Source organism: Xenopus laevis, chromosome 4L (genome assembly GCF_017654675.1).
Source record: "Xenopus laevis strain J_2021 chromosome 4L, Xenopus_laevis_v10.1, whole genome shotgun sequence".
NCBI classification, from domain to species: domain Eukaryota; kingdom Metazoa; phylum Chordata; class Amphibia; order Anura; family Pipidae; genus Xenopus; species Xenopus laevis.
The window spans coordinates 82,366,062-82,382,534 of NC_054377.1; the positions used below are offsets into that span (position 1 = coordinate 82,366,062).

Sequence of the window (16,473 nt, forward strand, 5' to 3'; positions counted from 1 at the left end):
GTTGGCCTAGCTAGCATTTTAAGGATTGCTTGTTGCCTAGATCAAAAATGGAGTTGGTATAGCTCAAATGGGAAAACTGAACTTTACAGGCAACCCCAATGAAACAGCAGGTAATCTGTGATCTTTTTTTGTGGTTAGAATTTCCAAGAGAAATTCAGTCACTTGTTAGCTGTTTTTCTTCATAATTACTTTTTATTCATGGCAATTAGATCCTCCCAGTCGATCTTTAAAAAGGAAAAAGCTTTAAACCATTGCAGTGGCATGCCTGACACGTTTTGGAAAGATTTGATTATGAAAGTTTTCACTCATCTGGCAGTCACACGCTGCTTTCTTTCTTACGGTTCCACCAGTTGCCAATACGCACATTGCTACTTGAAACAGTGGAAAATAAAAATGTTAATGGACAAAAGTTTTTCAGCTGACTGTAAAGTTTGGTCAGATTTGTGAAATATGAGACTTATCTGGTCCTACTTGGAGTGAAACCTGATTAATGGAAGCAACTTCCATTGCACTATATGACTCCTTATAAGTGTGTATAATAACATTGAGGGTCATGTATTTAATGAGGGTTAAATTAGTTAGTTATATGATCTATATTTATATCCACAGTTTGAACCTGTTACAGCAGAATTCTCCATATAGTAATAACAAATCAATAACAACCTAAATTGACCTAGTGCTTTGGAAAGCTAGTCAAACATCTCCAAAAATTTCCTGCATTTTTTTGCTCAAAATGATTAATTATACTGACAAGTTATACATTCTAAAAATGTAATATTTATAACTGTATTGCTCCCATGTGTATGAGGTTGAGGGTTAGATTGTAATCTTTGGGGGAATAGTAAGCATCTTTCACCACAAATTGGCCACCAGAGGCTACTATTTCATAAGAGTCTATTCATGAGATTTATCTGGTTGCTCTGACTGGTAAATGTGTGGCAGGTCCTACCCATATGAACAGGCAAAATGGTTTTGAGTCCAGATACATTAATAAGAAGTTCAGTAATTCAAAACCAAGAGTGAAACAAAAATACAAAGTCCTGAGCTGCCTATGTGAAAAATTATACAAAGCACATTTGCCAATCCTGAGCCAACCCAGTTGGTTCTAAGTTGGTCATACACTGAAAGATCCCTTACCTTAAGCAAGCCAAGTTTAGTCACATGGATGGTGGGCCATATTGGGCTGATATGATCATCTGACCCTGGGGCAACAATTAGCTCATAACAGGGGCCTGTGCAGACTAATCAGAAAAGGAATGCCTTGGTGATGAATATGCTGTCACTTTTTATTGAACACACAAATACATCTGTGGTTATTGTATTTACTTTTTATATTTAAAACAGTTTTGTTTCCTGCCTGTATTACATACAGGGCTATTTTCTCTACTTATCGAAAGGCTACATTGGCAAAGCTCCAAGAGCTTTTAGGATGTGTTGTATTGACTGAATTTGTTAGAACAGCTGACAGGAAAAGACTGGAGTATTTTATTTAAGGCATAACTATTCTATATTCCATTTTTAGTCTCAAAGTGTACACAATAGCGTGCACAGGCCATTCTGTGAGAAGGCCATGATGTGTAACTGTAAAATGCCCACATGTGATCAGAACAATCACTGATATAACTGCTTCTATGCACACATTGGTAAGTAGGGTGTTCAAATGCATCAACACTATCTGGTTTCACTGCATAAATAGGCAATTCACATATATACGATGGGTGAATTAAAGACAGGTGGCTGTAGGTCTACTTTATTGATAGCACACAACACAACAATTGTTGGTCAGCGGCTGAGACAACTTGATCAGTCTCTGTTTGTCCCACCACCTGGGTGGTCAAATTGGAGTTCCTCTAGAGATCCCTTTGTTCCTTACCTGTTCTAAACACACCATTTAAAGTGACAAGCAACTAGAGTGCATCCAAAAATCCATGTGATCCTTATGTGCTCATTAGTTCAATCATTATATTGATAGAGTTCCAACAAATCAATGTGTTTATTACCTGCCATGCTGTGCTGCCAATTAACTGGAAAGTAGGTAAAGTGCAGAAACCTCTGGGCCTTTCCTCGCTTGTAAAGCCCCATCTGGTTTCACAAGCAATACATTGTACTCATGCCAAACATTCTGCTTCTGGGTTGTCATTTTGGAACACATAAGGTAATAGTTTTAAATGTATCATCACCAGCACATTTACTATGTTCGATTTCTTTTCTTTTTTGTGAAATGTTATAGGAAACTGCTACCTTTCAAGCATTGTGGCATTTAGCCATTTGTTTGGGAACTAAACAGGAACAGAGAAGTAACCCTGCCATAAAACTGGGACAATACTCCTTTCAACTGCCTGATCTAATTTAGCATCTTTGAAAAGTGAATACAACATTGTACTATGCATTTTAACTGGCCATTGAAATCCCTCTGTGAACGCCAATTCATGCTGTACATAAGTACAAGAGGAACCAACGCCAGTTATTTTTTCCCACCAAAGCTTTTCAAAAGTGCCTACAATGGTTATTGTTTGAGTGCAGTGTCCATAGCAACAAGCTAAAAACCCATAGTATTTATTTTGCAGAGGATAATTGAGCGCTGCTGCTGTTTTGCATCTTGTAAATAAGACATATTTTCTATTGATATGTAAATGACAAAATATTTCAAGAAACAGATCTTTTTTGCCCCTATATAAAGACGACTATTATAGCAACAGTCAGCGTAGGATCAGTGGCTAAAGTGACAAATGTAACATCTCATGCTATGAAGGGAGTAAACCAAGCATATATGCAAAATCCCTTTAAATTTATGTATATCGATAATGTGTGTAAATCACATCAACCAATAATTTGTTAATGTGTTATTGTTTTATCATTGAAATTCATCTTTGCCTGTTGTCTTTCTCATAGCACTAAAGTCTATGATGACACAATAAATTGTGACTATTAGAGGACTATTTGTAATTATTTATAGTTGCTATAGTAATGTATATGCTGAGTAAAGTTATGTGTTTAAACAAGGAAAAGTGAGAACTTTTCATCTCCCAATTAAAGAGCAGTGTTTTATAAACTTTCACTAAAGATATCCTTGGAAAAAAAGCACTTTCATTTCATTTTCAGAATGAAAGAGCTTTGTAAAACAGGTTCAGTTCGCCTCTGGCTCATTGTCAGTTTCTATTCAGATGGAAGCTAAACTGAATAGCAGTGCGATTAGTATGGGAGGCCGTGTCTGGAGCATTTGTGTGCATGAAATTCAAGGGCTAAAGAAATTCTACTTTATTTTGTGCCTATTGGTCTGACATTGACAACTCCATACCCAGCGAAATAACCCTTCGGGAAATGATTAATTCAATTTGATAGGAATATTTAAATGATATGAAAGGCACTGATTGTTTTGCATGGACCTTTTTGCTGAGAGAAAAGAGTACTCCCTTATCTGTGGAATGCTTTATTCAGATGCTGTTTCTCAGTAAACTCAAACAAGTATTTCATTATCTTTTACTCTTCTGTGCATCTGAGAACTGTTTGTAGGAGTTGTTTTGTGAGATATAAACTCACCACAGACTAGGCAATATGTAAGGGCCTACCTATGATAAGAAATGCAAATTCTCTGTCCAGAATAATAACTCTTTAAGGAACTTCTTTACACAATATTATACCCAAACATGGCCTTTTCATTTTTTCCCGTTGCTATAGCATAGAAAACCCATATCCATGGATACATACTTACAATCCTGGTACTATCAACATTTACATGGTTCACACGGAGAACTATGAAGCAACAATAAATTAAATGAAGTGACAACACATTAACAAATTAATTTGAAAATAAACACACAGGCACGTTTTGTTACCGGGCTAGTAATAAAATTGTTAATAAGTTATGAAGTAACTAGGGCTGGGATCTTCTCAGGAAAGCCAGCCAGCTGATGATAAACTGAAACTTCAGCCTGTTGAGAGCAAATCAGCACATAATGTTCCTAAGTAAAGGTCCCATTTATTCATGACTTTTTAAAAAATTGCATATTTTGCCTATGCCAGCAGCAGAGCAGTATTATGACAGTGTGCTGTATATGTTCCCAGTTTCCCACTAGAGTTTTGACAGGAGAGGTTGGTGTTGTAATCAGAACACTGTTATCTGAAGTCCTCAGTCATATATGAGATATCACCTCTCTCTGTTGATGTTCTAGTGCATTAGTGATAAGATGGTGCCAGCTAAAGATGTAGCGGCATCATTCATATGGCAAAAGAAGAAATGCCCTTATCAGAAAATGCATATTATCTTTTAAATAGAAAGTACATTAAATTACAGTTTCTTCGCACGGGTACATTTTCCTATTACCTGTTATCCAGAATGCTCAGGACCTGGGGTTTTCCAGATAACAGATCTTTCCATAATTCATTCCTTAACTCTACTAGAAAATCATGTAAACATTAAATAAACAGATTAGGCTGATGCTTCCAATAAGGATTAATTCTATCTTAGTTGGGACCAAGCATTACAGAGAAAAGGGAAATCATTTTTCAACATTTGGACAAAATAGCGTCTGTGGGAGACCGGCTTTTCATAATTCAGAGCTTTCTGGATAAGGGGTTTCCAGATATAGGTCCCATACCTGTACCTCAGGTAAATGATGTTTGCTGTACTCATGCTGTTTCTGGAGGGCTACTGGAAATAATTACAAGCATAGCACTGACTGAGATCTGACTCAGCATGATCGTGATATCAGTGCAAGAAAAAATGCAGCATTCACCAGTTTTCTCCATCTGATACAGGTATCCTGCTGTGCCTGCACAATTCACCATTGTGTTTTATAATTATCTTTATATTGTCTTGTTGTGTTACTGGTCAAATTAAGAAGGCATCCTTTTAAAAACTAGTCCCTGAACTGTTGATGATTCAGTGTAATAGGAAATCTTTTCTATCTATTAGTGGGAATGAGCAAAATTACCAGAAAAAAAACTTTTTTTCTGCCTTTAGTCAGGGTTTGGCCTTAGATTTACAGATAATTACAAATTGCACAACCCCAGAAACCAATCACTGCTGCCAAAACCGTGTTTTCTTCTTCTCCAGGCTTTTGAAGCATTCTTGTTTTGCAGGATCTATTATAGTCAACCCATTGAAAAGCTGCAAAGCTTCTACTTAGTAAAGTGCTCACTGCCTGATTAATTACAACATTCAGCATTTCCACAGAACATGTAGAAATCCTATTTGATTATTCAGGACAAATTCTTCACTTTGTTTTCATTTTTTTTATACCAAATCAATAACACTGCCCTACCTATGTCCACTTGCATTTATTGTCTTTCAATACCAAGAAAATATCATTAGCCTTGTGTGGAGAGGAATAGTGTTTGCCTCCATTTGGCACAGAAAATGAAAGGAATTGAACAGAGAATTCTTTGTTGATGCTTCACCACAGTGAAGCCAAAAGAAGCCGTTTTCCCCTTGAGCTTGTTGAAGTTCATTTTCTGAACATTTTATTCACATACTGCAAGGCAGCAGGACAGAACATTGTTAGTAGAGGTCTGAAAAGGACATTTTGAGTTATTCATCTTTATTTTTGTGTATGGGAACACTGTAGACATTGTCCTTGGGTATGATGTGAGTGACAGCTTTGCTAGCCAAGGTTCAGATTAACCTGTTCAGTCCTGCACGTCTGCTTATCATCACAGGGAATTAGAATTTCGAGTTTCACACAATGCCGTCTTCACAGTAATGTCTTTGTCCTCCTGGGAGTTACAATACTTTGAATGGAGGTCAACTGCAGAGCCACCAAAGTAGTGAAATCTCTCCTGTGAGAATTAAAAAGTTTCCCTTGTGATCACATGATCCATACAAACCTTCATGCCACAGCACAAAAGCAAGGGGATTTAGCATAGCAAAACTCTCATTGAAGCCAGGTGATCAAGCAAATGCAAGAATAATTAGTATGAACTTAAATACCATTTTGGTTGGAATGTACTTTGGAAGCATCAATGGAGTTTTTCAATCAAAGGCAACGCACTTGAAATACTGTGTTGTTTTGCTTGTGTTTAATCTGTAGTATTCCTTATAGGACGTTGCCAAGCTCAATTTTAGTATACACTTATTGTAAATCTGGAACACATATACATATAATACAGGTTTTTAGACAGTTTCTAGAAGGATACAAATCTCTGACTGTGTACCTTTAAACTCCTAAGCTTTCAGTGCTTGGATTTTGTTACACAGCTATATCCTCATGTTATTTGCGCAGGTGGCAGCTGTTGGTTCTGAAGAAGGTTTCCACGTTTACAATAGAAACATTGACAGAGTTGGCTACAAAAACACTACTTAAAGCCATACGATATATAAATCTGGTGCTTTACTATCCCATCCTGGGATCAGTTTAATTGGATATTTCATTAGCCAGTCATTCATGAAACAACTTTCATTGCGGGCCTGCATAAAATCTGTGTTTACCATTAGGGGTTTTTATGAGACTCAGAGATGTCATATGTTACAGTCGTGGAAACAGGACATTAAGGTAGTTTTTGTACAAAACAATTCTGTCCTCCATATAGCTTCCAGTAATTAGGAACTTTTGAAAGGACGGCTTTACTATACTGTGTATATCGCAGTTATGGCCAGAAGAAAAGATGTTGAATACATTATCCTTTGCAGTGATGAATGCATAATAATGTTATGTTAATAGGCAGCACCTGTACATTATTCAGTATTCACTGAGTTTACACTGAGTATCTGTATCCACCATTAGACTGGCAAGCCCTGTAATTATAAGTCTGGACATGATGCCTTCTATACAGGTATGGGACCTGTTATCCAGAATGGTCAGGACCTGGGGTTTTCCCGATAATGGATCTTTTTATAATTTGGATCCTCGTACCTTAAATCTACTAGAACAGTAGATAAGTAAGTGTCATTAAGTAAGTGAAGTTGTTTAATCAAAATGTATAACCACCGTATAACATTTTTTTATTTATTGCTTGTGCTTAGAAATATATAATAGTATTTGGAGTGTATGAGATATCATAGTGCAATGAATATTCTGCTAAACCAGGGGTGCCCAAAAGGTAGATCGGGATCTATCAGTAGACCTTTAGTTGGTGATCAGTAGATCTCAAGACACTGTCAACAAACAGCTTGTCTAAATCGCCCTCCTATTTTATGTATTACATTAAGGTTACATAAATTGTTGTTTATTTAATATAGCAATATACATTTGCCCATAAATCAATATTTAAGTAATATTTTCCACGGGACAGAATGCTAACAATTCTTATATGGATGTAGATCATAATGGGGCAACATGAATAAAAGTAGACATCGCTTTAGTTAAGTATGGGCACTCCTGTGCTAAACAAAGTGCTTCACCCTAAACTCCTAGCAACTACAGAAAGAAAACAGTATATAATAGTTACTTTCACTAGTTGTGTCAAAATGAGTATTTTCCGGCTGCAGATGTTAGATTATATAGCAAAATGCTGTCCCCAACTTCCTTCACATTGTAACAACTTTTATTGAACAAACAGATGGTATTCAGGTTATTTCATGTGTGACTGAGGCTGTACAGACACACATATGTGAATCTATATTTAGATCAGATATAATTATTACAGAGGTTGTGCAAAACAGTATGGCCATTCTGAACTAGACACAGACAACCTATTAGAGGCAGTAACATGAACCTGTCATACTTTGTGCCTTGCAATAGTCACTTTGTATATGTTTAGTGTAACTAGCAAAGCTCGTGACCATACAAATTACGTAGGTAACTTGCTCTATAGTTTTGCATGGAGACCACAATGGCTATAGGTTGCATATTGTGTCATTGCTTTATTTCTGGAACAGCACATTTAAGAACAGTGTCAAATATAAGCCACTTTATTACTTTCTGGGAACTCACTGTTCTCAAGGGAATTCATTTTTTTTAATTAAAATAGTTTATTGTATATTAAATTTGTTAATCTCAGGTAAGTTTTCTCTGAGAATCAGGAGGGACAAACTCTCATTGTGGTTTTGGTTGCAGCAACACTGAACATACTTATTTAGAGGCCATTATAACATTATTAACATGAACAATATCTGGAAAAAATATAGAAGAAGATGGACTTAAAAGACAAAAGCATTTACAAAGCATTGTAAATGATTTTTTTTTTTTTAAAAGAGTATCTGTATCCAGAGTATATGAGTATCCATTGCTATTCTCTGCATTAGTGAGTCTTGGCTGGTGGGGAGATCACTTCAAGTATAATAACCGGCGTTGCAGAAGTGGACAAATATGTTTCAATGCCATTAACCTAAAAACCAATGCAATTTGTATTAAATATTTGCTTAGAATATATAAGTGTACAATGGACCATTATAAACCTCCTTAAATCTAACAGACTTTTTCCCATTAACTTTTGGGATATTATCCCTAGTCTCTCCAAAAGGGACTTTATAGGTATAATTGATTAATGAGTTTGAGCCTTGTCAGTACTTTAAAGTATCAGATAGTTAGCCTCATTAAATAGATTATACCACCTTATTGCATTTTTTTAGAATCAAGTTTGCATCACTACATAGCTATGTTGGTGGGGGTTGAAAAAAGACGGGATTTGCAATAGGTTATATTCATAGCTAGCAGGGGACTGTCTGTAGGCAGGAGCTGAAGTCGGCATATTTCCAATGAAAAATAATAGATTAAGCAACTGAAAGGCATGCATTTTATGTTGACCAGACAAATATATGCATCATAATATAAATAAATGAGCACATTCATTTTATCAGCAAATACATTTTGTATGCGTGCTGTCATTTAATACCACTGCCTGGGTGGTTGTAGAACATAAATGGTCCTAAAAAACATGAACATACATAGGTGTATTCAGAGACATAATTTGTTCATAAATGGTGCAGCTTCAAAGAAATTAATGCAGGAAAAAAACACATTCAGTAACAGCAACTTTGGCTTTGCTCCAATTTAAATAATCTAAGCATATATTATAAAATAAATGAGGTTTACACGTACCCCAAGACCGGTAGCCCATAACTGCTTAAAATAGCACCCCTGTCACATGCATGAAATCATAATATTTACAGTGTGAGCTCTGAGGCAGGTACAGTATGCCAGGCTACCCTACGAAAGGATTCTGGCATCTCACTCTCCTTTAGTCCCTGGGCCAGTTCCCAAAATGAGCTGCTACCAAATATCAAAACGAAATTTCCAGGTATCAGTTTCAGCCTGCCTGCTCGACTTTATGGCGTGGATGTGAACATTAACCTGTTCGTTTGCCTGAAGTAAATTACTGCCTCCTCATTTGGATTTATACAGAGCAAACAGAAGAGGTAGATACTGTAAATGCCAATCAGCTCTTGACATATTAATTAGCTATTTAAGCTGTTTGGCATCTTTTCTTTTGCAGCTCAGATTTTTTCAGGGTAGGTGGGTTAAGAGATTGCCTAAATATTTAAAATGGAACTCAATAATGGCTACTGTCCTGTCTGGTTAGTGGGCACTATCAAGTTTTGTAATAATGCAAACCATAAATTTTTATTTAGGTCTGAATCTAAGCTGGGTCTAAGGCGTATGAACCATAGACTTTTTCTTTTTATGGGAAAGTAAAAAGAAAATCTGAGAGAACCAGATTTCTGTGTGCAAGATATTATTTCCAACTGAGGTTCTTATTGTGGGATATGTTGTAATAGTCTTCAGTTGGTAGTCCATGGCTTATACTGTGTAGACCCTTCTTAATCTACAAAACTCAGTAAAAGTTTATAAGTAACTTGATCATATTTTGCTCTAGCCTAGGGGTTCTAAACATGCATTCATTTCTCATTTGTCCAGTATTCAGCCTGATGGCCAAGCATTCCATAGTGGACTGATCCGTTTAGAATACCTGCCAACTTTTTGGGGTAACATCTAAAAGTATTTAACCTCTTCAGTAAAAGGAATGGGCTGTCAAGCAATAAAAGGATTAATCATGTATTTTGCTAAAAAAAACCAGGACATGTGCCAGCCTTGTGACAGAACTGTCTCTTTTAGAGAGTAAGTGGTTAACATTCCAAAGAGCTTTATTATCTGTAGTAACATGTGTTTTACAGATCTGTCAAATGAAAACCATTTGTAGAAGAGTCTGAATCCTAACAAAGAGCCACGTAACTATCCAGCCTCTGACCTCAGTTCATCTATTCTCATCTGTAACTGCATTGCTTCAATCACCACAAACACTGATGTATTTGTGCTGCAGGTTCTCACTGCTAAACATTTTCTTTAATAACAATAGAGCATCCCTTTTATTAACGCACAACTGACTTATAAGAATCTTCCTATTGTGCCGTTGGATAGGCATCCACATAAGGATTTCCTAACCCCACATGTCTGCAAAAGTTGCAGTGGGTTTCTGGGAATTGCATTTCTGCAACAGTGACTGGTTTAGAGGAATGATGCCTTTGACCTGTATATACTGATTTATGTGAAACAGATCATAAGTACGTAAGCAAAGTTTGTGCATTGCCATGTTGCCAGGAGGAGTAATGCAATTTGTAACTATTAATATAATGTTCATTATATTTCCAGTGTAATAAAAATGGTGTTTAAATAATATTAAAGAAAATATCAATGAACTGTTGAATGTTATTATGCAAGAGAAGAGTTTAAAAGGAAATGCACTGCCCTTTGTGATTTTGATGTTTCACCATTTGTCCTCACAGCATGCCTGCCAGCAGTGGTGCTGAATAAATGTGCTGTCATGCCCTACCAGCGGGGCTTTTTCTGCAGTGATGAAAGCATCAGATATGAAATAAAGAAAAACACTGTATCTGTTCCGCTGCTTCTTACAGTGGGGGTGTTGGTGGCATTAGTCACTGTAAGTGAAGTTTGCGCAACGCACAAGTCTCATCCAAGATAATGCAAACTCCCACAATCAGTTCATCAATAAGAAGGGGGTAGAAATGAACGATGGGGCCAAGTGCTTTATGCCTTAATAGACATATTTTAAGCCACTGAGCCTAATAAACAAAAATGCAACATTGTGTGACACTGTCTACAATCAAGTATTATAGAACACTGGGAGAACACTATGTCATTTTTTAAAGTTTGCATTGTCTCAGAAGGCCTGTGCTGTTGCATTGTGTTTAATTGATGTTTATCATGTATTTACTTTTTTTTTTGTTCTTGTGTCTCTCTTGCTCTTTCGCTAGCTGGGCTACCTTTCCTGATAATTGAAACTAGCACTATCCAACCATACCATCGAGGGTTTTACTGTGGTGATGAAAGTATCAAGTATCCTGCCAATTCAGGAGAAACCATTAGTGATGCTGTGCTCTCTGCTGTTGGCATTTTTATTGCCATCCTTGCTGTAAGTGCACAATCTTTCAATCAAAAAAAAAAACAGCTTTCTTTCTCTCTTTTCTTCTATATGTCTTAAATTGACCTCACATGAACCAATAGAGTTGAAAATATTGGCTGTTTTGACCATACTGACCCAACATAGCTTCATGTGGGAGCACAACATGAAATTAAATGAACAAAACTCTACCACCGATTTTATTAAATAACTCTAGTTATATATAAATGGCGAGAACCTTGACCATCCAAAAGCTGTTGGTCTTCAAGTCCCAATACTTTGACACCTAGCTTCAGTTAGGCAGATAAAGATAATAAATACAATCCAACATTCTAGTGATTTATTTCTTCCAATTTTATTTCTCTCCATAGATCTGATGGTGCTTCTACATCCTTAGTTCAATCTATTTTCTACCTCTGTAGCTCATTACTCAAATTCTCTCTACGATTTACAAACACAGAGTTTTAAATAATACTCTTAAATTAATGACCAACTATAAATGCACGTTTTTTTTAAATCTGCTTTTGCAATGGTGGTGGGAAGATCTTTGTCTTTATTTGTGTCTTGTTATGTAGCAAACAAAATGGTAGATATGTTGGGTGCTTGTTAGGTCCCTGTACAAGTGACATCATAGTGCTAATGAAGATGACTCAATACATCATGGATCTCTGTTCTGTAATGGACAAGAATGCATTTAAAGAAACCTATTTACAACAGTTAAAGGTCACATGGGTATGTAACATTAAGAGGCATTTATAAAGCAGAAACATTTGTTTATTTCAACGTTTTTACTGCCAATGTAATGTGTTAAAAACAGCATATTTATAAAGCTGAGAATTGTCTGTGATGCAGCATAAGAAGGCACATGACTGTCGTAAACTTGCGAATAGAAATCAGCATTGTTAGTAAATGTGCTCAAGAAATGCAATTTTCTTATTCAGTTTTTACTTACAAAGCTGTTTTCTATGTAACTACTATAGATAACTCAAGTTTATAAATATTCCCTGTAGTGCGTGGGTGGTTTTGCTTATGAAATAGTATAATGACTTGACCTTTTTAGGCTTAGATTTTATGAATAGTCACAAAAACCACATGAATAGGTCATAGTGCAAAGTTAAAGTGGAACAGTCTTATGCGTTACCCTTAATGAAGTGTTAAGTCCCTCTAGATATTTTAATGCCTTTTGGTATCTTCTTCTCACACAGCTTATCTTATTGTTAAGGATCACATCTTAGATCAAATGACAGATAGGATACTGAACATGTACCAAACAGTAATGGTGTATTTATAGACTAGGCCCAACAATAGTTCAGATAAAATAGCAACAATGTGCTATTTCATGAGTGCAGCAGCTTAAAATAGTTTTTTTTTCCCAACTCATTTTTAATTACCCCAGAATGCTTTCAACATCTGTAAAAAATCAGAAACTTTTTCTTGCCATGCTGCTAAAAAAAAGTGTGCAAATTCATTTGCAGTTCTGTTTTTCTATGAAAATAGAAGCAGTGCTCTGTTAGTATTAGGAGAGGGATTTAATTCCCCAATTTACAGCTTTCTACATCTGTGTCATTATAAGGACCACCAAGGAGCGTCACAGCAGAGTGAGAAGGATGAGGAATCACAAACAAAATAAATAAAGAGCCACACGACACACACGTCCACACTTTATCTCCCTTCCACAAAGTTCAAATGGCAGGCTACTAGTTCATGGAGATCTGAATCTGAAGGGATATTACCCAAAGTATGATTAGTCGCCATATGATAAGGCATATAAAGTAAAGTAGTTACTCATTACCCCAGTCACCAGTGTTACCTTTTTAATAAGATAATGTTTATTATAAAGTATTGTAAAGCCCTGCATAATTTGCAGGTAGCAATTGACATAAAACCAGGCTGCAAGGCCTTATAATCTAAAATATATTATATTTATAAAATATATGGCTGCTTAAGATATATCTTCCAACAGCCAACCATAGGAGCCTTTTAGAAGTGTAAGATTATTGCACTGTTATTTTAATTGTAGTTGTATGTACTTGCATGATAGATTGAAAGATCTCATCTTTATTTTGCATTGCTAAAATAGCTCAATGCAGTATACTGACCCTCTCTCTTTCAGAATCTGTGTTTTTAAATGCTCAAGGCCAGGGGAGATAAAATAACTCCCCTGAGGTCAAAAGGGACTGACAGAATAAAAAATCAACTTCATACTGCAGAATTGGAGGCTACTATACTATGCAACTCCCAGCACATTTATTTAATATATATGCATAGAACTTTCTGTTGACAGAACCTGCCTCTCCAGTGTGGCAAGGATTTCCAACATTAAAAATATAATATTTGCAATAACATTACAATTAATATCAGCACAAAGTAGGGGATAACATTATACACATGCCATCAAACAAAATTAGCTATGTGGGAAAGCAAGCGATGACTGGTATACCGAGATTTACTTCATTCATGTGTAAATAGGACGTAATGGATGAAAAAATGTGAAAAGGGCTGAGCCTGCGTCCACTCTATTATTTTCACAGCAAATACATTTGTGCTGTCTGCTCCATACACTGATATCTTAGTTGAAAGGGTGGGGAAGGTTTAATGTATTATCCTCCTCAATAGAGAGAAACAAGCAATTTCTATTCACGGGTGACAGAGTATTTTGAATAAACATTCATTTGTAACAAGTTGCATTAGCACAGAGAACTGGTATCTTACCAATAATCTCCGCACATTGAATTTAGCGCATTGTAAGTCATTGCGGCTACAAGAAGGGATAATATTCAGTGTGTTCTTCCAGAGTATACCATGAATGGAGGGCTTTGCACTAGTGGGCAGCAAAAAAACAAGTGGTTTGTTTTCTGGTTGAGGAAAACAGGGTTTAAATGGAGGAGGCTTAAGAATGAAAGAACAGGAAAGACCTTAAGTAGCCAGTTATGTTGTTAGAATGAATACTTAGGTAATACTTATGGCATTGCTTTGTATCTGCTTTATAAATGTTTTGCAGCCCAGTGAGTAATTTTGTTATTTGTCTGCATAAGTTATTATCTTTGTAAGATTGGTATGTGCATACATCAGGGTTTAAATGTTATGCTGTGTAACTATCTAACTCTTTGTGTTTTGTTTGCTTCTGCAGATAATAGTGGGAGAATTCTTCCGAATCCACTACTTAAAAGAAAGACCTCGCTCCTTCATCCAGAATCCTTATGTGGCTGCCCTGTACAAGCAAGTCGGATGCTTTGCCTTTGGCTGTTCTGTTAGTCAGTCCTTCACGGACATTGCCAAAGTGGCTATTGGGCGGTTGCGCCCACATTTCCTGAATGTCTGTGATCCAGACTTCAGTACAATCAACTGCAGCTTGGGTTACATTGAAAATTATGTATGCAGAGGGCCTCCAAACAAAGTCATGGAAGCCAGGTACCTGCAGATGTTTCAGTTATATGAATGCTTTGATGAATTTTACAGAAAATGTCTGGCTTCCTGATTGTTACATCCAAATATCAATTATTTCTTTCATTTGCTTTCAAGTACACATATGTTTGTTAATGTGAATATTTTGCACTGCTGACATAATTTGTCCTTTTTGGACATTTAGGGGCCGATTCACTAAGGGTCGAATTTCGAAGTTAAAAATACTTCGAAATTCGACCCTCGGATTGAAATCCTTCGACTTCGAATATCGAAGTCGAAGGATTTAGCGCTAATCCTGCGATCGATCGATCGAAGGATTTTCCGTTCGATCGAACGATTAAATCCTTCGAATCGAACGATTCGAAGGATTTTAATCCAACGATCGAAGGAAAATCCTTCGATCAAAAAATCGCAGGCAAGCCTATGTGGACCTTCCCCATAGGCTAACATTGACTTCGGTAGCTTTTAGCTGCCGAAGTAGGGGGTCGAAGTTTTTTTTAAAGGGGAAGTACTTCGACTATCGAATGGTCGAATAGTCGAACGATTTTTCGTTCGATTCGTTCGATTTCGTTCGAATTCGAACGAATTTAACCAATTCGATGGTCGAAGTACCCAAAAAATACTTCGAAATTCGAAGTATTTTTCATTCGAATCCTTCACTCGAGCTTAGTGAATCAGCCCCTAACAGACAGAGTTTATGACAAATATAGTTTTTTCTTTGAACACTTAGCATGCATGTTGTACTCTTTTTTTCCTTCAGGTATATTAAGTATTAAAGGGCAATTATATCCCTCAGCTAACATAATATGTATACAAGGTACTGATACCAGAGAACTGCTATAGAAGCCTTAAGGTGCAAAATCCCTATGAAAATATCTTAAGGTGGCCTTAGAAAAAACAATTACGATCGTTTTGGAAAAGATCTTTCTAAGAAAGATCCTTCATTTCAATACATACATGTAGAGCTGAATCGTCAGATATACAGGTAGAAACAATAGAATTCTACCTGTATCTGACGATTCAGCAATAACAATGGCCGATGTTTGGGTGCCTTCAAAGGCACCCGATCATAATTTTCCGTCCAACACGATCGACCACCTGACCGATATACAAGTCTTCTGCCAATATCGGTTGGCTCTTTTCCACCATACATGCACCGATTTTCGTACAAAAACTTGTTTTTTACGATATTATCTGTGTGTCTATGGCCACCTTTACTAGCTATCCACTATGTGCTGTCTATATATATATATATATATATATATATATATATATATATATATATATATATATATATATATATATATATATATATATATTGTAACTTATGTACTATATTGTCAAACTTTGCATAATGCATTATTATTATATTGTCTTATAAAAACTCTTTTTCTTTTTCAGAAAATCATTTTTCTCCGGCCATGCTTCATTTTCTATGTACACCATGCTGTACTTGGTGGTAAGTTTCCAAATTTCATTTTTTGGTTCAGGGAGCAATAAACTATTACTTGTTCAGGAAGTAATAAATAAACACTATTAGAGGCATGGGGAGAGTACAGAGTGCATACCCAACATTTGCAGTTTAAAGGAACAGTAACGTCAAAAAATAAGTGTTTTAAAGTAATGAAAATTTAATGCAGTGTTGCCCTGCACTGGTAAAACTGATGTGTTTGCTTAAGAAACACTACTATTGTTTATATAAATAAGCTGCTGTGTAGTAATGGGGGCAGCCATTCAAAGGAGAAAAGGCTCAGGTTACACATCAGATAGCAG

The 16,473-nt window shown here is 36.2% G+C and overlaps 1 protein-coding gene across 2 annotated transcripts in view; it reads left to right on the forward strand.

Annotated features, from left to right (window-relative positions):
• plpp3.L (phospholipid phosphatase 3 L homeolog) overlaps positions 1–16,473 on the forward strand; it is a 39,701-nt gene that overhangs the window by 9,571 nt on the left and 13,657 nt on the right. The window contains exons 2-4 of one of the 2 annotated variants that reach the window (XM_041589347.1): positions 10,661–10,815; positions 14,426–14,706; positions 16,102–16,159. In XM_041589347.1, the coding sequence (XP_041445281.1) occupies positions 10,661–10,815; positions 14,426–14,706; positions 16,102–16,159 (494 nt within the window). Of the gene's footprint in view, positions 1–10,660; positions 10,816–11,149; positions 11,308–14,425; positions 14,707–16,101; positions 16,160–16,473 lie in introns of both variants that reach the window. The other variant, NM_001093922.1, reaches the window with a different exon arrangement.